This window comes from Botryllus schlosseri, chromosome 2 (assembly GCF_051294905.1).
Source record: "Botryllus schlosseri isolate E-star chromosome 2, Bs_hap1, whole genome shotgun sequence".
NCBI classification, from domain to species: domain Eukaryota; kingdom Metazoa; phylum Chordata; class Ascidiacea; order Stolidobranchia; family Styelidae; genus Botryllus; species Botryllus schlosseri.
The window spans coordinates 15,396,754-15,421,214 of record NC_137237.1 but is presented as its reverse complement, the minus strand read 5'-3'; the positions used below and the strand labels follow the sequence as shown (position 1 = coordinate 15,421,214).

The window sequence follows — 24,461 nt, the reverse complement described above, 5'->3', positions numbered from 1 at the left end:
TACTAAAATTTCACCGCGTGAGCGATCTGTAACACCAAGTCACTAAAGATGGTTATGTCCGAGACATTATCTTGTCAGCGATGGCGGGATTTGCGATCCATTTTACACTTTTTTGAAGTGTTAATTTGCGAGCGCGGTTATTGTTGGTTTTCGAATCACCGTCTACGCCGGCTCTGTGACCAATTAATTACCAAAATATTAACATGCGAGTAATTCCTAGATTTAGCAAACTATTTCACACCATTTTGCTGTAGGGTTTGACCGAACTACTGTTCAGTATACTGTAGCCGCACAAAACATCCAACCAGCTGTTTTCACGGGAAACAATTCAGGATGTGAGCCGGCAGGATGCCAGAGTCATTTGTCGCACGGAATATAGGTTGCGCGCGATCAAACATCTGTGTTTCAACATTTTAAAACTTATTCAATTTTAATATTCAAAATGCTCTACTAAGCGCTCTTCCGAAATTTGAAATCAGGTCGCGGACCTCAAATTATGACCTCGCGGGCCGGGTGCTGGTGACTTCTGCATTCGATAATCATTAGTGGAGCCGGGAGTGGAGGCCTACATTAAACTTTATTTATACCAAACATCATATTATCGAATTCCCACGACTGAATAAACTCCAAAATTAACTCTACTTAGAGAATAAACTACAATTATACAACTTACAAAAATACAAATTATATACGACTGAGACTTGCCTATTGTAATAAGGAATTATGCATTGTTGGGAACGTGCTGTAGTCGGATATAACCTGCTGCTCCAGAGTCGTAAAGCATGAGTTGCACGTTAGTTCTCTTTTAGGTATATATCAAATGTTATTGAACTTATGAATAAATAAGTCCAAAATCAACTCTACTCCCAGACGAATATACTTGCGACTTGCATTGTAACCAGGTATGCATTTGGCCAAATCGCGATGCGAGCATTTGTGAACCTATGTCTATGTCCAATATACGCGACTAGGCTGAAAAATTTCAAAAACGCTCACGAGTCGCGGGTTACTGTATTCGCACCGAATATTATCGCATCCCCATGATTGAATAATGTGCACTAGTCCAAACGCCGTTGCATGTTCGGCAAACCCTTGCCAGTTTATTTTAGCGGTTGAAACGTGGACTTTCGATAATGACGAGACTCTATATGACGTAACAATAAGATATTATTCATTATTCAGCTGCTGTCACGGTAGCTGCTTCCAGAATACATATCGCCCTTTCCCGGTAGATAGGCTTTCAATTTCGAATCCGTTCTAACTTTTGCATAATAATCTACAATCGATATATATTGGTTGGTGATTTATAGCCAGATCATTTGAGTAATAGAAAATTTCATTCAAATATAAGAGTTTAAGCTGGCAACGCATATTGTAATTTTGGCTCCCTGGCAACTCAGTCAGCTGATAGATCACGTGACAAATTGTGATGTCATAATAACTAGTGAAATATCTCAGAAATATTTTTACAGGATTTCATTATCGAGTAGTTTTATCCTTGTGAAGAGCCTCGAATACTTGGATAGCGATGTCGTCTTATCGAATGCGCAATTCTTGCCCTCGTAGCAGGTAAAAACTTTTGCATTTGCTTATCGTCTTTTGTGTTTCTTAACGAGCTACTGTGAAGTGTAGAGCAATTTTTTAGCTGACAGTCATCACTTAGCTTAGCTCTTCGAATTTTGCAAATAGGCAAAGGAATATACCGTTGTATTTGTTCATACGTTCAGATTTGCATTCGCACTAAATTAACTTACGGTAGATCGGGTGGCACAACTATACACTATTATGTTTTCACACCTTTTTGTCACAATGTAGGCCTACCGTAGGAGGTACCGTAGGCTATCAACTGCTTTGCATTGCAATTGCCGTGTGTTCGATAATCGTATGTTGCCAACATGTTTATTAGTTTTGAACGGACAGCTCTGTGCATTTATTCATCTCCTATTAATCTCTTGTCATTGTGATTGTATTTCATTCATTCCTTATTTTGTTTAGTACTGAATTGTGTATTATTCTGTTGATGTTCCAACCATCCACTTTATTTATGGCGTGAGACTCAACTTATTATAGCGTGGCCTTTAAACTCCATCACTGCTGCAATGGTCCACTTGAACCCGTAAGGATCGTATTGCTGCACCATGTATTATATTTTTATTGCGATTCGAAATCAGTAAAACAGTGTGTCTGACTGGAAAGTGGAAACAGTAGTTGTCTTCGGAATTAAGTTGCACGTGACGTTGCCACCAATTCCACTCTGGCCGTAGGTAATCTGTGTGGAAAATGATTGCATTAAAAAGAAACATTCATTGTTTCTTATATTTGTGCATCATGTTGTTTCAGTGCTACAATTTGTCATGCTAAAGATGCGTTTCCGTCATCTTCGATCGGTTTTCATTTCCCTCCCGTGGAACAGGATAACAGCGTGAGTTGAATAAAATGTCATACTGTATTTGATGTATCCTTGCTAGATATGCATCACGATTTTTATTTAGGTTTCCTCACCAGGAAGATATGTGAATCCTGCTAGTTTCCGAAACTTCCAGCCCATTGACAGAGATTGCAATGTAAGTTTGTATTACCGCTTGTCAATATACAAATGGTAACGAAGTAATATTGTCTTCAGTGTATAAAGAAAGCTTGGAAGGGTTTGGTATCCTGCATGAGTCCATTGTCCTGTATGCCTTGTGCAGTAAGCAGCATTAATCTCCATTGAATATAATTATCACATTTATTTACACAAATCTATTCAATTTTTAGCGAGAAGAACCTGTGTCAAAAAATTATCTTGAGGTGGGATTTCATACCATTTCTAATCTTTATTATATATCTAGTTTGATACTCTCACTTTAATAGGAAAAGGAAGACAGTGGCAGCGAATATGACCCTCGGAATTTGCCGTTCTTGACATTAGTAAAAGAGTATCTTGCGCTCGAAGAAGTAAGTTATTTTAGGATCTAATTCAGACTAAATTCACATTTTTGCACAAGCATGCCAGACATCAACAGCGCAGTGAAACCCTGGGCAGACATAGGCTTTATGGTAGTTGCAAGGCCTACTATCTCGTTGCGAAATGGTGACGAGATAAAGTTCGATATCAGATTTCGGACTTTATATAAAATTCATGAGTAGTTTAAGGAAAACCACATGATTGAAACCGATTTTGCAGGTCCCACTTGGCGACACTTCTTTGATGGTTGCATTCTGCCCAAGGTCTTGCTCACCTGTGATCTAACTGGTTGATTTGATTTTTATTTGACACATTCCAGAACAAGATGCCTAACAAGTTGAATGATGTGCAGCGGAACCAAAGAAATTCATTCAAAAATGGTGATGGTCGAATGCTGGTAAGGGGATTATTTAATTTAAAGTCCATGATTGAAAAAATTAAGTATATCAATCTTACAGGATTTGACTTTGTCGATTAGAGGCGAACTGGACAAGTTGTCTGTAAATTCCAGTGACGCAAGTTCAGGAAAGAGGATTCGAGTAAGGATTCAATCAGTTCATGCAATATCTGTTGTTTGATTTGATCTGTAGCATGATTTACGTGCCTTCCAAATTCATTATAATTACTGCAATTGTAAGTGGAGTTTGAGGGCATCCGCAGAACCGCTCATGAGTTTGGTGTGGTAGTATCATGGACTGCTTATAGAAATATTATATTTTTCTGAAACCTCTCCACTTTTCATCATTATCTCTGATTCAACTCCATCATTTTCCAGAAAAAAAAGTCCCACCGTTCACATTCAAAACAAAAAGTCCTCTATGAAGTAGATCTGTGTGGCAACAACCCTCCGCAAAAGGTAATATTATAGAATTAGGTAGAAATATTATTGAAACATCTGAGGTGTAACTTTGAATATGTCTATAGAAGATATCGCCTGTGACATTCAAACAGCACTTCGTAGAAGTCTATTACACCATCAGTTTATTAAGAATTTTCTCATTTCAAAACACCACAAGACTTTGATACAATGAAAAGATTGGAAGATATCGAAACGACTTGGAGTAGTTATGAAATCAGACAGCCAACCGGCCCTAGGCACAACTAGTAGCCGGTACATGAGTGGAACGAAATTGCTTACAAGTGCCATTTTACCACTTGGGTTAATTATTGAAACTTTCTCTTTGATGCTAGGATTTGGAGGAACAAAATGTGAACCGTGACAGCTCATTGAGGGCATCTGACTCACCTCAAAGTCAGATTGTGAAATCTCGTGTAAGTTCCCTATAGTGTCGTTTCTCATTTCATCAAATACACTCCCTTAGATCCTCTGATATTTTTTGTATCTTCGTGTGATTGATAATTATTAGATTTCTTCGTACCTATTCAATACTCTTCTGCAGATATCTATTGTTATTAATGTATAGAACATGCTTTTCCTATAAATTCTGTGTATCTCAGATGATTCAAATTGATGCTCTACCCGACACTATAACCTGTAGGCTTCTTAAGTGATTGGAATAGATATCTATGTACATTGTGTACATACAGCGATACATACATCAAAACGTACATATGCTTTAAAATGCATTGAATGGAATGGATGTATACCTTGCAGAAGCGGACAAGAGAGAGAAGAACAAAGCCTAGATCAATTACGACGGAAGAAACAAGCCACAAAAAGGTGGGTTACCTATCAAGTATATCTGAAAGACTCCAATTAATATAAAAATGTCTCTTTACAAGGCTGGTCGTAAACACGGCAAAATAATATCTGGTGATATTGCTTTTACCGAATCTCCATTGGAAAACATGATACAGGAATCCTTGGTATGAATTGAATTCAGCTTATTATGTTCGATGTAATGAGCCTATTGCTAACAGGCGTCGGAGAAACAACATTTGAATGTCGGTGACCAAGGTGAACCGAAGCAGATGTCGAAACCCAATAACTCGGCTCTGAGATCTCGAGTAAGTTTACTTTTGGTGTCATTGGAAACCTTATCCATTAGTGATGTATCTGACTTTAATGATATTGTATTTGCGATGGTATGTTCGACCAGTGATGTTGAGGTCATACAGATCTGAGCTTCCTAATAACCTTAACAGTTTAATTTTCACATGTTATCTATATTGTTTAGAAGTCAAAGCCAAGAAAGAAGGCTAATCCTGAGTCGATTCTGCAGGAGGTCAAAGCTTGTCTTCAGGTACCCTTTTAGTTCGAGCTTTTGAGTGTGCATTGAGGTGTGTAATTATTTTTTAGAGTGAAAGAAAATGTGGTAAAATGGTGCTAGAGAATGATGATCTGGACCAATCACCGAGATCCACCACCAGAAAAAAATCTGTGGTATGCATTTGCTGCAATAGTTACTGCAACATTTCTGACGCATTATGATTTCTTGTAGCAGGTATTGGTGGTGCATAATGAGGAGGATTTGAAACGCATTCCACGTCGAATTCAACCTATGCCTAAGCAACGGGTATGTGATCTGTTGCCAATTTTTGCGATGTAATATTGGATACACAAATTTTCATTTCAATTTGATCTACATTCCCATTCCAAGTATACTACTCGAAATTTGAGTTAGTTAATTTCGTAATAGTGACTGCATTCAGTCAAGTTTTAATTCAATGTCTAATAGTACAGCGTTATCATTAATGGGGAAGTGAAAAATTGTGCTTGATATGTGATGATGTTGTTGTTTTATGTTCTCTTCAAGTAGCATTCTCTAAGTTCTTTACTTGAAAAATTCCGCAGAAGTCAAGATACGAAAAGAAGCGTCGACCAGCGTCTGAAAAAGGCCTTTCGAAGAAGAAAACCACACAACAGGTATTTCGACTTCGTACATGGTGCAAAGTCTTGGCAATGATGCTATCTGTTCATTTGAAGGAAATATCGAATCCAGCAGACGTAGCAGGAAGGCAGACAATTGTAGAAAAATCTCAGTCGGATATTTCTGCAAGCATGGCTGCGGTAAGAAAATGCACAAATTCCAAATGCACTTCCTTTGTAAATATATTTGATTTGTGATTCGTTCAGATTCCAAAAATAGAGCAGTTGGGGAGCTGCAAATATATGAGATACCTTTCTCCACCTCGACATAAACCAAATAAGGAAACCAGGGTAAGTTAACTTGGGTTATCCAATGCCTTATTTCCATATCGATCTCACCTTCCGTCGCATGCCACCTCACTTTGTCGCTTGTCCTTTTATGTTGTCTTCTTTCACTTTTCATCCAGTGTGCAATACTGTGCATGCCTCATCTTTACGTCGCCTAGGCCCAGTTGAGTGTCTGATTTCAAAGACTACTCGCTTCAACACCTTTCTGTCTTTTCGTTGAATTGCAATCTTGTGGTGTATTGATCTGATAAAATATTTAATAAATTCAACTGAACCATATGCATAGATTTAGATAGTTTGCAGCTCATTGGAGACTAGCAAGTAAATACAGCCCTGCTGAGTTGCAAATTTCTAAATAGTTGTAATTAACTCTACAGAGGAGAGTGAAATACAGAACATCGGGTCACGGGGACAACGCTTGCTTGCAACAGGTATCATTTTCCTGGTAAAAAAATTGAATATGGATTGATTCTCTATCATTTTCTTGTCGATTTAGAATGATGGAAAGGATGGATCGATTGAAGGAATCAAATACAGGAGTCAATCCGTGCCAAAGGTGATTGTGCATTGTTTATTTTCATCTGGTTGTCTGCTCCTATACTCACACCTTATCACATTTCAGGATGCACACTTGTCTCGCGGTGATCTACTCAAACAAAGCACATCACCACAACAGGTATAAACCGTCACGCTTATCAATTGGGTTTGAGTTTAATAGAAAACTCAGATGTGAATATAGTCTGAAAGTATATTTGCATGATATTCTGTTTCCATGTGATGAAGTCAAAGCTTATCACAAATTGAATAACTTGTCACGTGTGGCAGACCAGTTTATTTCAAGCTTAATAACAAGTTTGATAGATAATCCTAATTCATAACTATCTCACTTCACAGGCTGAACCGATTGCGGTGCATAGTCTTGGAAGTGAATTGGAGGATATGCAAGCGAAAAAGGTATTTTTGTATGGTAATAGTTTTTTACTGGTTCTAATCCATACAATCTTATCTTAAAAGGAGATGAGAAGAAAAAAGATGCGCAAAACTAGCAAAGTTTTGAAGCAGGTGAAATATTGTGTTGTTAGAATTTCTGTTGCTTTGATGACTTGAGTGATCAACTGAATGGAATTTAATCTGTGATTCTCCGGTACAGAATGACTATTATTCGTACAAAATTTCAAGACACTTTTCAAGCTTATGTTGGCGCTAGGCTGCTCAATCGATACACTATTCCTAATCTGACTCCTTCTTTTCCTCCAGGATCAACGTCAAGTTGAAACTGTGGAGCAACTTGAATTGAAGGATGTCTCGCTGAATCCATCTGCCAACTCGCAACAAGATATCCATGTAAGATTTTCTATCTCAAATTTCTCTTTACAGAGCAAAAATGTGTATTATTGGTATTAGAGAACCCTGTGTCTTTGCATGGTATGGATTGTGGTAATGCCTGTATTGATTTGTTCATATAATTTTGCTTATAGGCTGACCCGAATATAAAGTCCTTAGGGAAAGGTGGCGCGAACAAATCTTCTAAAAAGCTGAAGAAACGTAGTAAATTACCCCAACAGGTAGAATGACCCATTTTCACTGGAAATCAAAGTAGCATGTTTAAGATATACCAATAGTAATTTTTATAATTGAGCTTGAACACTTTTTAAGCTTCTGTTGCGACTAGTCTGCTCCAAAATCATACATTTTTCCTGATCTAGTCCTTTCCATTCCTGCAGGATCAAAGTCATGTTGACACTGTGGATGTGAAACAACTTGTATTGAAAGATGTCTCTGTGACGTCATCTGGTAACGCTCAACAAGATCAGCATGTAAGCTTTCGTAATACTATCTATTTTTTCAGTACATGTAATAAAATGTGTTAATGAGATTTAGGAAATCCCTATTTCCGACAAATGAATTCGAAGAGTTTCGATTGTGCCTGTATTTCCCTTGTTGATTTGTTCATATGATTTTACTGATAGACTGATCCGAATATCAAGTTATCTGCGAAAGATAGCCCCGAAAACTTTTCTCCTAAAAAGGTCAAGAAGCGTAGGAAATTACCCCGGCAGGTAGAATGACCCAGATTTTTTGTTTGAACAATCAAAACGTAACGTGATAACGTATTCTTATAGAACTTGTTATAATTTTAGTTCAAAGGTTTTCTCAAATAGATTTCATTTCATCACACTTACTCTTGTTAGTTTGGACACTGTGTTAAATTCTATGAACTCGTCTGCTTTTTTACCAGTTATGTTACAGTAGCTTGAATATTTCATTTCAGGATCTTCAAAATACTGAACCGTTGGAGAACATTGGATTGACGTATGTCTCACCCAAACCATGTCGCAATGCTCCTCAGGTTTGTATTGTAATATTTGCAACGTTGGGCTTATCAGTGAATGATGGCCATTTTTGATTCGATATAATTCTATGTTTACATCGCCGACTATGTATTTCAGGCAGAGCCTGATCAAAAGTTGGAGGACAAGGCTTGCATCAACGATTCCTCCACGAAAAAGATCAAGGATTTGCAAGATTTTGAAACACTTGAAACCCAAAAGATATCAGAACAGGTAGATCACCATTCATCCGTAATGTGTTTATAAAAAGATGTATATATACATATATTTTCAGACTGACGAGGGGTTAGAAGGTTCAGATCTTGTTTCAGAAGAAATCACACAAGAGATGGAAGCAAGCGTTGTAAGATGTTACCCGAATTTTTATTAACTATAGTCTATCTAGATTTTGTGTTGATATTTAATCTTTGCATTTCAGACTGAGCTAGATCGAAAGTCAAACAATAAAGTTTGTGTAAGCGATTCTTCCATAAAAAAAGTCAAAAGCTTGACAAATTTGAAAGCACGTGACCCCCAGGATACACCAACAATGGTAGAATTTCCATTCGTTTATTTTAATTATTGTCATCAACTATATTGTGTATCTGCTTTCAGGTTGACAAAGTGTTGAAAGATTCGGATCTAATTTTAGAAGAAATTACGCAAGAGATGGAAACAAACCCTGTAAATAATTAGCTGCTGTTATCACCTTGTAGATTGATCTAGACGCGTTGACATCACATACCTTATGATTCAGAGTGATGATTTGGATCAAAAGTCGAAAAAAGAAGTTAACATTGGTAATGCCGCCATGAAAAAGATCAAGAATTTTCCAAATCTTGAAACGCGCATCGCCCAGGAAATACCTAAACCGGTAGAATCTCCATCTTATTTTTGTGTTCATATTATCAAGTGTAGGTATCATGTGGTTTCAGGTTGACAAAGTGTTCAAAGATTCCGATCTCATTTTGGAAGAAATTACGCAGGTGACGGAAGTGAACACTGTAAGATATTGCCTGTGTTTTTGACACTACAGAGTTGCCTAGATTCGTTTATATCACATATACTTTATATTTCAGGGTGATGAACTGGGCCAAAAGTCCGAGCAACAAGTTAACATTGTCGACGCCCCAATGAAAAAGATCAAGAATTTGCCAAATTTTGAAACGTGTAACACTCGGGAACCCTCCAAAGTGGTAAAATCTCCATATTAATGCGTGTTTTAATTATTAAGTATAGATCACGTGTGGTTTCAGCATGACAAAGTCTTGAAAGATTCTGATCTTATTTTGGAAGAAATTACACAAGATTTGGAAGAAAACCCTGTAAGATATTGGACTAAAGACTAGACTAGTTTACATCACAAACACAGTATTTTATATTTCAGGGTGATGAACTGAATCAAAAGTCCAAACTAGATGTTTGCATTGGCAATCCGCCCATGAAAAAGATCAAGAATTTACCAAATTTTGGAACACGCAACCGCCAGGAAACACCGGAACTGGTAGAATCCTCATTCTTCATGTTATTATTTGTTTGCTATTCTTAAGTATACATCGTTTCAGGTTGAAAAAGTGCTGAAAGATTCAGATCTTATTGTGGAAGAATTTTCACAAGAGATAGAGCCTTGTCTTGTAAGATATTGCCTGCTGTTTTCTGACACAATATAATATTTTTCCTACATTTCAGACTATCCAGAGTGTGGTGAAACTGAGAGCAAACACAAAACATTATGCCATCACTGAGGTATGCAATTATTCCCTCGTTATGTCTGGTGTGAATTGATAGTTTGCTTCACCATCAAATCGCACTGTAGCAGTATACCTTGTCAATTTTATCTTTGGAAATAGTGTTTCAAGTATTCATTTCCTTGTCTTTCGGTACAGGTTACAAAATCATGCCAGTTACACAATTTGCGTCAAGCAACTTACATGTTATTTGTTGGAAACACATCGGAATTATTCTGCATTGCTCTCTTTATCTTGTGACTTCGTATTTATTCCAGTTTGAGCCTATGGAGAAATTGGATCAGAAACAATTGCGGCAGATAATAACTCTGAAGAAGGTATGTATTTTTACGATTAAAGTACTTTCGTAACTCATAACGAGCTTAATTTTCTACTATCTCCAGGTAGACGAACAGACAGAAACTGTTAGTGCCATACAAACAAGTCCGCATGTTCAAGTAAGATATTGCTGATCAATTTTACATCAAGCATGTAGTTTATGGTAGGCCTATATATATGTACCTTACAGATTAATCGTAATAACATCTGAATTTGTCTGTAGTCTTTATCAATGTTCAACTACCTTGAGATTTAATGCTTTGTTTCGCTGAGAGCAGACAATATATGGACTTAAGACCTTGGTAGCTTCCACACCCTATTTAACATCCACTTTAACTGAGATGAAGATGTCGAAACGACCAGGGGCAGTTTATTAATCTTACATTTATCATCGGTTACCGGCATATAGTAGGGTTACCATATTTTGGAATCGGAGAAGGAGGACACTTTCATCAAATCATAAAAGTCAGTTTAACTAAATTCAATGCATTTGATTTTGACATATTTACTGGAAATCTTGTTTTGTGTTTACTAAAAAAAGGTCGTCACTCTGACTCTACTCCTGAATGACCCGCTCGAACATCCGCTGATCTTAAATATTGGCTGGTTAACCTGGTTGATAATCTTACGATACTTGATCTTGTTATAGGTTGTACAAGAGTCACTACCTAAGGAGACTATTCCAGTGGAAGCGATAGAACAGGTGGTGTATTTGATAAGATTAGTTATTGATGAGATTAGTTTGGCCAAATGTGGATACAATTTTGACAAAATTTGTGAAAAAGCATATTGATCAATCGAGGATGGTGATGATCCTAATCCAAAGCAGTTAAGACTCCGTACGTGTCTCAACATATTATTCCTGTATGACGGTATCTTGATTTTTGTCTCTGCTGTAATATCACGATCGATACTATATTACGTTGTGGGAGAGTCGCCTTTTTAGTGTAATTGCCCATGGTACGGTACAAGATCTATGTACGTCACATGCATTGTTAAGTACGGATCGTAATCCTGTTCGGAAAAACAGTAGGAAACCAAATTTTCACGACGATTAATTGCTTTCAGACGGCGCCCGCTTCAGAACCGGAGAAATTCGACGAATGCAATTCTTGGGTGAGTAATATTGCTTTTACCTTTTTGGTCGCCAGTTACTACTATTATTTCGGAATGATTGTCATAAATTTTCATGCCGGTACGCAGTCCGTATTTGAGCCGCGTTGTTTTTCATTAGGATCTGTCCGACGATGAAGGTGAAGATCTGACCAAGCTGCCGGTAGCAAAAGCGAAAAAATTCGGACCAAAGCAGGACAAGGCTGATAAGAAGTCCAAGGTTAGCGATAAAGATTTGACTTGTTTTTGCAAGATATTTGCGGTATGTTGTGTTAGTCAGCGCTCGATTGGTGTGAACTGTGCACATTTGCTAAACTTTGAGACGTTCGGCTTCTATCGGTGTTTGTAGAGTATATCAGGTGTATATATGAATTTCTTCGGCGATGAATTATTTCAAGTAGAGAAAATACTTTTACTTCTTCAGAATACCTATTTTGGTTTGATGTTCTTGCACTACTTATTCAAATGGTTATAATTTCACACTCCTTTTGCTTCTTGTCAGTTTCCAGTATTTTAGGAAAAACTAGGTCTAGAATATTAAATTTTTTGCTTAGCCCAAAATCGGTACTTTTCCTTGTACTTGAGTAGAAAATTATGACGTTACTTCTACTTCTACTTGAGTTCCAATGATGACTGCCTTTGCCATCTCTTACGAACCGTATTTCATATTGGCAAAGCAATCGTGCCTCGGGCAACAACCTGAGATACGTTTCGCCATTTCAGGCTGATGTCGATGATGACAACTTTTCGGAACTGTTGGATTCAATCGAAGAAAAGTTGCTGCGGAAAACGCAACCAAAGAAGCACAATCCTAATTCGACACTTCCGATCGCTCAAAATCCTTCCACTGCAGACAGCGGAGTGGAATCCCAAACCGGGATTTCGAATGATGTGAAGAACATCAATGCTGTGATGGAAGAAGGATGCGATAATGGAAACAACGGCGAAAGCTCTTCGGTAGAACAGGTACTCAGCGCACAACAATTAAACGTGTACAATTTTAGTATTATTATTATATGATAATACAATGATTATCTATGACAATATTATTGTATATTATTATTACTGAGTGAAGCAAGCTAATATTTTGAATTGAGAAAAAATTGTGCTCACAGAAAGAAATTAAGTTTTTCAAAGTTGTGGAAAACGTGAAAACAAGTATGGTTGTGGCCAGGGCTCATTTTGGGGTTGAAGTTAGGGTTAGTTTTGGTTTGTCAAGTCATGTTTGGCTCCATCAAGAGAAAATTGAAGGAAGCTCCGACTGCACAGTTCTAGTTGAAACACCGAAATTTTGTATGATATAACAACTTAATTTCTCACCCTTTATGACGTCTTGTCTTCTATTCTGTCACAATCCGCTCATGGCTATTGATTCCTTTCTAGGATGCGTCCGAAACGGATCCGTTTGATATTTCTGACATTTTAAAATCGGATGACGAGCCAAAGACGACGAAAAAATCGAATCCCGATTCGAAAGACAAAGCTCTTGAAAAGCGAGATACCGAGCTGGATTCACACGATTCCCAAAAACAACGGGAATCCGACGATGAGATACCGAAAGGCGAAGCGACGATCCTCGGGATATTGGAGTTTCAAATGAAAATGGTGACGCTCATATCTTTCGAGTTTAGATGGGGGTAGAGATTGACGATTTTTGCAATCTTCTTCTACAGAAAAGTGCGTGCGGTTTGCGGCTTGAAAAGATGCAGGAGAGGTATCAGGAACTGGTGGTAAGTAAATGAAGAGAATTAAATTTCAAGCATTAACCCTTTGCGACCGGCGGACCAGTATACTGGACCGCGGTTGTTTAACCCGGAGGAGTCGTTATATATTCTCAGATAGCTCGACCTGCATTACTTTCTAAACTGTAACAATCGATTTATATGGATAGCTATTATGAATACGCATACATAAGACCATGTACAACCTATTATATCAATGTATATCCTGCTTGAAATGCAGATTTAACACGCGAAAACGTTTCCCGCAAAATTGAATTTGTAATGATGTTCGCGTGAATGAACGCCTGGAATATAAACCATTGTATCTTCCGTTCTAGACGTCATATAACCGATTACAGTTATCTTCTATGACTCGTTGTTGGTCATACTATTCTATGAAAGTCCTTATATCGAAGATTAGCACGTAGAGATGTTTCAAATCGACGTGAAAGAAAGCAATACCTTATTACGTGAAAATCATGGCTGCGTAAGTTCATCCGACTCGTTGCGGCTTCAAACAGATGTACAATTGCTTCAGGCAATTGCAAATTGTACATATGGTTGGCCATTATCCTGGCATATACATCAATATCCCTATCATGGGGTTTAGTATTGTATATCAAAGCCGACACCAGCCCGAACACTACACAAATAAGCGTGAGAGTTAGCTATTTTTGTACCAGAGCCTGTAATAACAACATCATATAGAGGCAGTTATATATCTGTTTAGATGGCACACGAAGTTACTGTTGGCTTCTATGACTACTGTTGATCATACATGGAACATAAGCCGTGTAGAATACAGTTCAAATTGATGTGAAACAAAGCAATAATGTATCACATGAAATGACTTCTCGAGCGTATATGGGCACTGGGCAGTGTCGAATAAGCCAATATGTGTATACTTACGAATCCGTTATGCAGTTGCAAGTTACATATAACAAGCCACTGGGGTTGATACCACTTCAATAGCATGGAGATATATAAAATAGTTACTATGTTATGTAGAATTGAAAGTGAATTGCCTTCCGCGAGATTACGTAATCGATTACTCATCGGCGGCGGCTGCGTGATTTGTGCTTATCATGTCTGCCTTTCCAAGATCGTAGCGCTGGGCTATGAAGCGCTATAGTAGCGTGTAATGTCTCGTTGGAACGTAGAGATTCATGCGGAACGCAATCAGGTGGTCATATACCAAGAGAGGGCCTAAGTATGACGTCAGGAGATATAGAAGAACAAAATTGTATTTTATTTTCAAGAAATCGAGAACATTTTCTTGCACACCGCTATTCCCTCTGGCGTATGAGCTGTAAGAGTATCTCAGACCGCTAGTAGGGTTGGGACTTCGGGATCAAATTTGAAATCCCGGGATCGGGATTTCCCGGGATTATCGCTCCTCAATCCCGGGATTCCCCGGGATTAGAAAAGTTGTAAAATACACATACAAGTTACACAAATAACATTTAGTCCTTGTGATATTGAATTGACGCAAAACATAAGAGCATCAAGAGTATCATCGTTTAGATCAGGGGTCCCAAACTCCAATTTGCTCGCGGGCCAATTTCGTCGTTTTTGATGACGCGGCGGGCAGCAGCATCAAATAGGGGTATGATATGTATTTCCCAGTACGCCTTTTTTGTCGGACCTTGCAGATTGGCATTTCATACACATTGTGAAAATGTAATACACTATTGTAATATTCACGGTTGCCACGAAAAAGTCATATTTTTCAATATTTTTAAAAAATATTGTTGTGCTTGGCATAATTTGGCGACATAGGGAGTTATTTAGAAACTATGCGAGACGACAAATGCATCGTGTCATCGTAAAAGCTGTCGCATTATAATTTAGCAGCTAGTGGACTTTTGATGTGTGATAGCGATTCAGGTTTTTGAAGTGGTTTCAGAATGAAATTTCAAGTTCTCAAATCCGAAATCTGAAATTTTCGAGTTTAATATTGTCGAATGCTTGAAAAATCAAAACGTCGACGTGGGCCGCAAAAACAGTTCTGGCGGGCCGCGTGTTTGAGGCCACTGTTCTAGACAATCAGTCGAGTTTGTGACACTGCTTTATTACCAAAATAAGAGATATGGCGCTACATAAGCCTTGGTAGATGCTGTTCACAAATCCCGGGATTTCATCGGGACCAATCCCGGGATCGGGATTGCTTCAAATCCCGGGATCCCGGGATCTGGATTTCCCGGGGTCCCAACGCTAACCGCTAGGCGGCTACTTCAGGTTTACGGCAATATATTGGGCGTCTATTTTAGCCATATGGATGACATTTTATCATCTTTTTTGTGGATGAAGTAAAATTTTGGTCAGTAGGCCGGCCGATCACAAAGGGTTAAGGTTTTTACAATGATTTGATCCTAGATCATGTTTGATCGGTCAATACTTATACTGAATTTACATGCTATTGTGCTTGAAATCATTATGAAAATGATAGCCGGGAAGATTCGCAGTTGAATGTGTAGGTCTGCTAATCGCACTTGCCAGGTTTCACTTCATCATTTGTCATTTCTCTGTTTAGGACGAGTATAAAGAAATCGTCAACAAGAAGGTGGGTCTTCGACGTGGTGTTTGTAAGACTTCTCGCAAACGAGTGCTTTGTTTTTCAGAAACAACCTGATAAAGAAAGCCTGTGCTCTTGGTCGTCAGCAATATCAAAGGTAACCATATTTAACTTGATATCATAGATACTGATATAGTTAATTGACTGCCTCGGATGCTGACATGTTGAATATTTACATTTCATTTGATGGCGGATCGCTGCGATTATTAATACAAATGTTACCCTTCTTTAGGTACTTAGGAATAGGTTCCTATTGGCACCAAATTAATTTCACGCATGCCAATTGTTGATTTTGAGATGCTGGGAATATTACAAAAAACATTGCAAATCATAGCAGCACTATTTTAACCCTTTTCCCGCGGGTGAATCTTATAAGATCCATACACAGTTTTTCACAAACACGCTTTAATCAATTACCGACATCTTGCATTGTTGTGGTCATAAACGGTTACAATTATCGTCTATAAATAGTTATTGTCAATACGCATGCGACGAGCTATATATAACCCATTGTCTTACCGCATAATCTGTTCAAAATGCAGATTGAATACAGAAAAGCGTTTCCCGCAAAATACAATGTGTAGCTCAGTTCGCCTGAATGAACGCTAATCTTATAATCCCTTATATCTTCCGTTATGCACGTCAAGCAGACACAGTTGTCGTTTTAGAGTAGTTGTTGATCGCAAGAGTTCATTGAAAACATAATATCGGGAATTAGTTGGATAGAACACGCTTCAAATTGGTGTGAAATAAAGCAATATTCTGTTACGTGAAAAATGCCGCGCACGTGTGAGCATTGCCGCATAAGGCCATATACATTCACTTACGATTGCCTTATACAGTTGAATGTCACACACATAGTTAGATGCAGTCCATAACACTCCAACAAGATCAGTATCACGAAGGTTGGTCTTATATAGGTTACCCGACGCCAGTGCTAAACACTGCTGACATGGGTGTGTAAGTTACGCGAGTACAGTACTCGCTGTACTCGCGCCTGTAATAACAACATCATACAGACAGTTGAATCATCCGTTTTATATGTTATATGAAGTTACTTTAGACTTCAATGAATAGATGTTGATCATATGCCCATATACTGACGAACCTGTATCGGACATTCGATGCGTAGAACACGTTTCAAATTGATATGAAATGAAGCAACAAGAGAAATCACGCGCCTATGAGAAGTGTCAAACGAGGCAATATATTTACTTACGATGGCCTTGTGCAGTTGCAAATTGAACATTTTGTTAGTTATGTACGTTGAATAGTATCTATAAGATCAGTAACATGGATTTGGACTTATATAACTGGACCAGGCAAAGCCAAATAAACACAAATTACAAGGCGCGTTGCCTCTATCGCGATGACGTAATCAGTGGCGGCCGTGAGTAATGCGTATAACGAAAACCTCCCAGTCGCGGTGCGCTCGACTGCGTAAAGGTATCAAGGTCAGTAATGTCTTGTTTGAATGCTGAAATTGATATGTAAGACAACCACGTGGTCATTCACCATGGAAAGGATTATGTATCACGTCACGTGAAAACGAAAAACAAATTTCTCTTTCACTTTTGAGAAATCGTGTAGACTTGTTTCAATATCATCGTCACCTCTCTCTCTTGAGCCTTTCGAGTAGCTCAGTTGGTTAGGCTGCTATTTCCTGATCACGGCGATATATTGGGCGTCGGTTCAAGTCCTGTTGTTCGCGTTTTATGAACTTTTTGGTTGATGCATTAAAATTTGGCCTGGAGGCCGACCGCGGGAGTAAGGTTAACAGTATGGATGTTCATGACTTTATCTGTTTCTTCTCTTACAGGATACTACTACAGACGCCGACACCGACGACCAGTTATCTTGGAGTGAGCCTGAACCGGCTAAACCAATAACAATACAGGATATTATCGATGCTAAATCTAAGATGGTATGCGAGATGTTGCTGTCATTTGTTGCTCGCTCTGTCAAACAATATTCTTTTTCAATTTAGAGAGGAAGGTATGGTCCAGTATTTGAAAGAATGGAAACCAATTGCAAGACGGTTTATGTGAGTATCATGAAATAGTAGTGAGGGTATTTGAGAGAACGGCAGAATAATATCAACATCAATATATGATCCGAGGATTTGGTGATACTAATGAAACCTACTTAGGTACTCCGAAAAAGTTGAAGTACTTCATTGCTGAGATCATTTGCTTTAGTCTTCGATTAACTGTATTTTCGATTTTGCAGAAGTCTCAAAGTGATTTGTCGTTGAAAGGCGACGCATTAGAAAATACGGCGAGCCATAAATATGTGAAGGAAAATGAGAGAAAATACGAGTCCATGTCCGGAAAGGACTTGAAAAAGGCGCTGAAGAAAGCTCTCAAGAAAATCAAACACACCAAAACAGCCGAATCGCTTGAGACGAAAGAGGAAAGGGAGTTTTTGAAATATCAGGAAAAATTGGAGAAGAAAAAGCAAAGACGTCTAAAGAAAATGAACCGTGAGGAAAAGAAGGCTGGGCGGCGGAAAGTGGAAGAATTTCTCCGCGCCCAGGACAGGGAAGATAAAAAGAAAAGGAGAGTGGAACAAGAGATAGAAAAGGAGAAGGCGAAAGAGCAAAAGAAACGGGAGAGAAAAGAGAGGAAAGAAAGAAGGAAGCGAGAAAAAGAGATGAAGAAGGAGCTCGAAGAAAAGAGAGAGGCCGAGAAAGAACGACGCGAAAGGAAGGAGAGAATCGAAAAGGCCGCGACGCGGCATCGGAAAGAGAGAGAGAAGCGAGAGAAAAAAGAATCGAAAGTGGACGAGGAAACGGAATCCAAGCACGTCGAGATTCAGCAATCTTTGCGCAGGATGGAAAAGAAGCTGATGCGGCAACAGAAAAGACGAAGCAAAGTGCCGGTGGAGTGGCTTGGCCTTACGGATGGTGAGATTTTGGGACGTGTTATGGGTCTAGCGTATTTTTTAATCCACGAAAACCGATAGCCAATCATGTCTCACCGTGAGCATCTTAAAATTTATGGTGCTTCGTATGACCGTCAACTGTGTTCTCTATGAAACTCAATGTATGCATGTGCAGTCGTGCATGTTTATATACTTATGGGCTTGTGGATTGGATATCATAGGATTAAAGTTGAAGTAGGAATAATGAATGCTCCTACGCTACCCAGACCAGAGTTAGAGAGCTACAAAATTTTCAACTTTTCGAAACTAGATTAGAATTAGTATTATAGCTACATAGTTTTTTCCAAATTAGATTAGAATTAGAATTACTGAATTCGCGAAAACTTGGAATTCGAATTAAGTTCAGCTCATGTCAAATCAGAGTCATTCCCATCAGTATAGAATGGCAAAAGTCTGTACAGCAAGCTTGCCTCGATTCGCACGATACAGTTCTCATGAAGCATTTTCAGGAAAACCAGAAATTGGATTAGAATTACATTACCAGCATTTCGCTCTAATCAATCTAATTAAACTAGTAGCATTATCTAGCTGTTCTAATCTCTCCCTAACAGTAAACAGATTATAAATGTTCATGGGGGACACTGTTTGTTTATGGTCGTGTTGTGGATGAGAAAGAGCACTCGACGCTGCGTTGATTTTTAAAGAGTTTTCCCGACTTACGATTTTTGTTCGTGTGCAGACTCTAGATCGAAGAAGAAACGCGAGGGTCAGAATATGAAAGAGTGTTTCAGGCCGCAAGACCCAGACTCCACCCGTCGGGCTTGGGAATGGAGCAAGGATCTCCGTAAGTTGTGGTTTGCGCTGTAACGCCAAAGACTAGATTGGCGGTATTACTGCTCCTCCAATAATAAACTTGAATTGCATAAAAATCACTTGCGGGTCGTCGAGGTGTACCGCAACCACACTTTGTATTTTTTTCTAATATATTCATTCATCAACTGGTCAACGTACTTGAAACTTCTTACAGCATTGATAGTGAACTCAACATGTCTTCATCGAACTCTTAAAAGCCAGCGCTTATCAGTAGGGCGATTTTTTTTTACCTAAAAAACGGAAGATTTTGACCTAAAAAATCTAAATTTTGACTTTTTTTTGACCTAAAAAAACTGAAATTTGACCAAATTTTGACCTTACGTATGCAAATTAGGTGTTTTCGCACATAATGTCAAAATTGTACTACTTATCTTCATTTCTGGTTGGAACTGTCTGTCCTTACAAAGTAGATTGGCCTGAAAAAACGTTTTGGGCACAAAAACTAGCAAATTTTTACATGAAAAAACTATTGAATAGTATATTCATATTGAAATGAACCAGAAAATTTTCGGCTGACACTCGTCAGGAGTAATCGTCAGCAACTAGTAGAGAATTGGAAAGAACATGGTATATCAACAATCGTATCACAAAACATGACGTCATTTGTGTCACTTGGAGTGACTTTTATCAAAATACACCAACCAAAACTCTGTCAACAAAAGGAGTACGTGTACCACCTAAAAATAGTACATTGAACGCTCTCTCTTTCATGCTGGTGACATCATATTTTGTGATACGATTGTTGATATACCATGTTCTTTCCAATTCTTTACTAGTTGCTGACGATTACCCCTGACGAGTGTCAGCCGAAAATATCCGGGTTCATTTCAATATGAATATACTATTCAATTGTATATTGAAGTTCTGTACCTCCAAGAAGCCCATGAAAAAACTAGTATTTTAACGAAATCTGGCCCTATGAAGAATTCCAGTAGGTACATTACGTATTATGGTGGAAATAATTAAAATTTGTTGTAGTACAACGAACGAACGATAGCTTACTTTCCTACATTCTCGGGTAGAAAGTGTTTGTCCTTACTAAGTAGCTTGCCAAGAATGGAGAAAGAACGTTAAACAGCAGCGGTTGTTGGCTGACAACACTGAAGTTGTGTGCACACTGCTGGTGACACACTGTGTTGCTTCATTCTGACAATGTTGTCTATATCACAATTTTTCAGCTTGCGCTTCTTGATATAAGAATCATGCAATGTCCAAGCAGTCTTGCTTCAGTTAAGATATTGCGATACGTTGACCATAAAACCATGTCACTATTTGTTTCATTTGATCGTTTATGATTCACAATGAGCAGACGATGGGTCGTTTACAACGGTAGGCCTATAAAGTAGGCTACAAGCTGTAAAATATCAAGTGATAAGTTCACCGACAGCGCAAAATCTACGATACAAATGAAATTCAGAGGTCAAAAAATGTTTGACTTTGTAAACAATTTTGACCTAACGCTACAATTTTGACCTAATTTTGACTTTTTTGACATGTCAAAAAAAATCGCCCTACTTATCAGTATCGAAGTAGATCTACGTTTTCTGGAGTACTGCTCAACAGCAGTTTTTTATCTACTTGCAACACATTGCCAAGTAGTTTTGTTTGTATGCTAATTCTACATCAATATTTTGATGCAGAAATACAACTATTTGAACGTTTAATTTTGTGTAGCGAAAAGTAGGCCATCCAATTATCTTTATGAGAGAATGATTCGGCAGATATGGGCCCAGGTAGGTTTTATCGGGTAGTTCAAATTTATTGCTTTAATGCCAAATTTGACGTGGTGAAAATGAATTAAAGCCTATCACTGTAGCATCGAAGTCTAGTTGTCCATCGACCAAAAATTCATTTTCACAACCATCTCAAAATAAAAGCACTTGACATTTTTGTCCCTTTTTCAACCCTTTGATTAATCCCAGGAGTGAAATTACCCGCTTAGTGAACCACTGAACTAGATCTTGGTCCTCGAATTGGCTTTTAGAAACTCATTTCAAGAGCATTACCTTTATAGCCTATTTATATGAACACTATCTGTGGTATGGCAAATTTGACCTTAGCCTTTTTAGTGCAATTTTGTTCTAAACCTGTGATTCAATGTTGCAGTACCGCCTTCAAATACCGAAGTCTCTTGCACAGCAGTGGAACCTTTGAAGGTGTTTGAACATGGAGAATTTGAAGAACGATTGATTGCTACCATCAAGACTGGGATTAAACTTGTCATCGCGAAGCAAATGTTGTATAGTAAGTATAAGCCGAGTTTATGAGGACGTTGTTTGAAAATAAGTGTTGTTACTTGCTCATATTTAATTGAAAACAACTCATCCTCGAGTACTTCTGTGTTCTATATTGCTCGTCGGACCGATTTGCATGGTTTTCGTGATCTAAAATTGTTTATAGTCTGGTGATTCTTCTGCTCTATACTTACTGTAACTGTGCATCTCTTTGTTACAGGCCAAGGAAGAAAATATAAGAAGTCTTACGCATCGGTAAGATCACATTTTTCTATGTATTTTTTGATTCTCGACTTGCAGAAACAATTTGCACTCCATTTTGAAACATCTGCCACAAGTCGTAACTTATCAAGTGTCGGTAATGATCTTGAACGATTTGGACGAGATTATATTTAAATCCTTATAAATCCGTGGGAAGAAATCCTTGTAACTAATATGAATTCCATTATTGTAACGTATGGCTATAATATTGTTATAATTTTGCCTTTCAGAAGCACAGCTCAAGGGACTATTATCACACACGTACGTATATTGTTGTTTTCGTGAGCTATTCATTTTGAAAAGCCGAATCTGTAGCAATCTCCGTCTCTGAAATTGTTTGACGCAAATTGAACTATTTCAACTTCCCTTACCGCAGGTCTGAACATTGACATACCTAGCAATGTTCTGAAATGCTCGGAAAGAACGAAGCTTTATGACTTCCTGAAAACTTGCGACAAATGCAAGATGGGCGCTCTCAAAGGATGGAGCATGTTATGGGACTATAACGCCTGGTTTTATCCCAGTATACCTGGCAGTACATGTAAGATGACATCGGTGCAGTGGCATCAAAATTGCCCTTAATTCTATTAGCATTATTGTGGAACGCTGCCTGAGTAGTGAGTATATTTCGAATTTGGAATTAACTACGCGTATGACCAACAGATACATGAATACTGTTACGAATTATGTAAATTCCTCAAAGGATTTTGACTGTCCTTCGTAGCGTTATGTCGTTTTGCTATGTCGTAATCGAAAAACAATGGAATTAAATCATCTGCCAGCGGAATAGCATATTTTGCTATTGTAATAATTGTGCCCTTTGTAAAATGCTCCATGTATGTTCTCAGGCAAAGTTGTCCCTGATATAGACATCAAATCTGCGATAAAGAAAACCAAGTTATCTATTGACGAATATGCTGTCGTTACCGCTGCCAAAGTTATGAAAGGGTTGCACGAAGCGACAGTAACATGACTGTAAGTTTTACGCTGAATTTTCAATACTGACATAACAATCTACTCAGTCAGAAGTGATCAAAGCAGTTGGATACATTTAGGTGTAAATCGGAGCCGTCTACTTTCGAAATTGAAATATGCATCTTGGCAAATAATTGAAGTCACCACAAAGTGTTTTGACTCCTGTCCTCGATATCCCGATATCATAATCATGCGAGGGTCTTGTGAAATGATAAAAATATAAATCCAACAAACACTCAAATATATAATTCCCGGCATATATAATTCTACCGGCATATCGTAAAACATTATCAGTGCTTCTGCTTTAATATGGTTCTGTTCTTCTTAGAATCGAAATTCATCTTCAAAGGGCACCGGACAACGCTTCCTATTCATCTTCTTTTTTGTATTGCGATTTTACCAAATAAATAGAATGTGTACAAAACGTGTTCACTGTTCATTGCTCAGTCATGAAGAAGCCAGGGAATGAGTGTAGTCATTACGTCATACATTGTACGTCATCATTGTTTAACTCGTGAACGTGCGGTTGGGAGGCATGTGAAGCGGTGCCTCACCTGTCGTCAGGATAAGTAGGCCTAGGTGACAATCCTCAGTATTATTGGTATTTTTCTACTGATGCTCATGAATGGCTAATTTTGAACATTTTTACAACCAGAATCCCGCAAGGTGTATATATTATATTCATAAATAACGGGCAAAAGGGGAGCCAAGCCTCACCTTGGAAAACGCAATTCATCATCTGTGGTTCTCAACCCTTTTTAACTAGCGGAACGGCAAAACCCCAAAACAAATGTTGCGGACCGGGGAATCTTAAATGCTTCAAAATTAATCCAAATGTAATTACAGCAAATATGTGCAACTCAAAAGTAAACATTTGTAACTTTATTTAATACTGCCTTTTTCATCGACGCGTTATGCGACTCTATCAAAGTTTCTGTATAAGGTGAAGTCATGTTAAAGGTAAACCACTAACTTGATATTAATTGGTCAGGTTCTTTGAAAGAAATGTGACTGTTGGTTGCTACCCGCTATTATACTGCAAGATGTCGCTGAATTATACTGTCGAAATTAAAGAATATTGCTTAAAAAATATTCTTAGCTGTTCCTTAATGAGTTTTGAGTGTCGGCGTTTCCTGCCTTCCGGCAGCTTTCACATATAGGCCTAACAATCATCATCTTAATGGGGCTTCTTGTCGGCTACTTTTAATCAATATCGTACGACACTTGCAGCATTGTGACCTACGCCAAGTCAAAATTAACCATGAACTTTATATTGTCGACACCACGCAGAAAAATACATTCCAAATTTGTAAACCAATTTAATATTTGATGTATCAGAGAAACAGAGGAGTTTTACCTTCAGGT

General features: G+C 38.2%; 1 protein-coding gene across 10 annotated transcripts; it reads left to right on the top strand.

Annotated features, from left to right (window-relative positions):
• Nucleotides 1-1,459: 1,459 nt before the first annotated feature.
• On the top strand, nucleotides 1,460-23,520 carry LOC145433777 (uncharacterized). Of its 10 annotated transcripts, none has more exons than XM_080310982.1 (60): nucleotides 1,460-1,569; nucleotides 2,341-2,422; nucleotides 2,493-2,564; nucleotides 2,624-2,689; nucleotides 2,758-2,790; nucleotides 2,854-2,937; nucleotides 3,267-3,344; nucleotides 3,406-3,486; nucleotides 3,723-3,803; nucleotides 4,139-4,219; nucleotides 4,563-4,628; nucleotides 4,691-4,774; nucleotides 4,829-4,915; nucleotides 5,086-5,151; nucleotides 5,208-5,291; nucleotides 5,353-5,424; nucleotides 5,703-5,774; nucleotides 5,835-5,918; nucleotides 5,985-6,068; nucleotides 6,443-6,496; nucleotides 6,562-6,621; nucleotides 6,688-6,741; nucleotides 6,960-7,019; nucleotides 7,080-7,127; nucleotides 7,323-7,409; nucleotides 7,544-7,630; nucleotides 7,790-7,882; nucleotides 8,036-8,125; nucleotides 8,338-8,415; nucleotides 8,516-8,629; nucleotides 8,691-8,759; nucleotides 8,835-8,948; nucleotides 9,011-9,079; nucleotides 9,153-9,269; nucleotides 9,331-9,399; nucleotides 9,475-9,591; nucleotides 9,652-9,720; nucleotides 9,783-9,899; nucleotides 9,961-10,029; nucleotides 10,085-10,141; nucleotides 10,401-10,460; nucleotides 10,527-10,580; nucleotides 11,111-11,164; nucleotides 11,530-11,577; nucleotides 11,696-11,794; nucleotides 12,298-12,540; nucleotides 12,958-13,179; nucleotides 13,248-13,304; nucleotides 15,829-15,858; nucleotides 15,917-15,967; nucleotides 17,690-17,794; nucleotides 17,858-17,914; nucleotides 18,100-18,775; nucleotides 19,493-19,597; nucleotides 21,733-21,870; nucleotides 22,081-22,115; nucleotides 22,352-22,382; nucleotides 22,498-22,662; nucleotides 22,970-23,096; nucleotides 23,425-23,520. In XM_080310982.1, exons 1-59 carry the CDS (start codon nucleotides 1,529-1,531, stop codon nucleotides 23,092-23,094), a joined length of 5,445 nt encoding a protein of 1,814 aa, XP_080167108.1. In that variant the 5' UTR covers nucleotides 1,460-1,528; the 3' UTR covers nucleotides 23,095-23,096; nucleotides 23,425-23,520. The 10 variants fall into 10 exon arrangements, with proteins under 10 accessions (XP_080167108.1, XP_080167107.1, XP_080167112.1 ...); XM_080310981.1 differs by having other exon boundaries at nucleotides 5,350-5,424; XM_080310986.1 differs by lacking the exon at nucleotides 4,139-4,219 and having other exon boundaries at nucleotides 5,350-5,424.
• The last annotated feature ends 941 nt before the right edge of the window (nucleotides 23,521-24,461 follow it).

Bases quoted from the DNA above. Each gene is read 5' to 3' on its own strand.
- LOC145433777 (XM_080310981.1), top strand. From the start codon at position 1,529: ATGTCGTCTTATCGAATGCGCAATTCTTGCCCTCGTAGCAG. The intron at 4,916-5,085 runs GTAAGTTTACTT...TATATTGTTTAG, and splicing joins ACTCGGCTCTGAGATCTCGA to AAGTCAAAGCCAAGAAAGAA. The intron at 15,859-15,916 runs GTGGGTCTTCGA...TTTGTTTTTCAG, and splicing joins AAGAAATCGTCAACAAGAAG to AAACAACCTGATAAAGAAAG.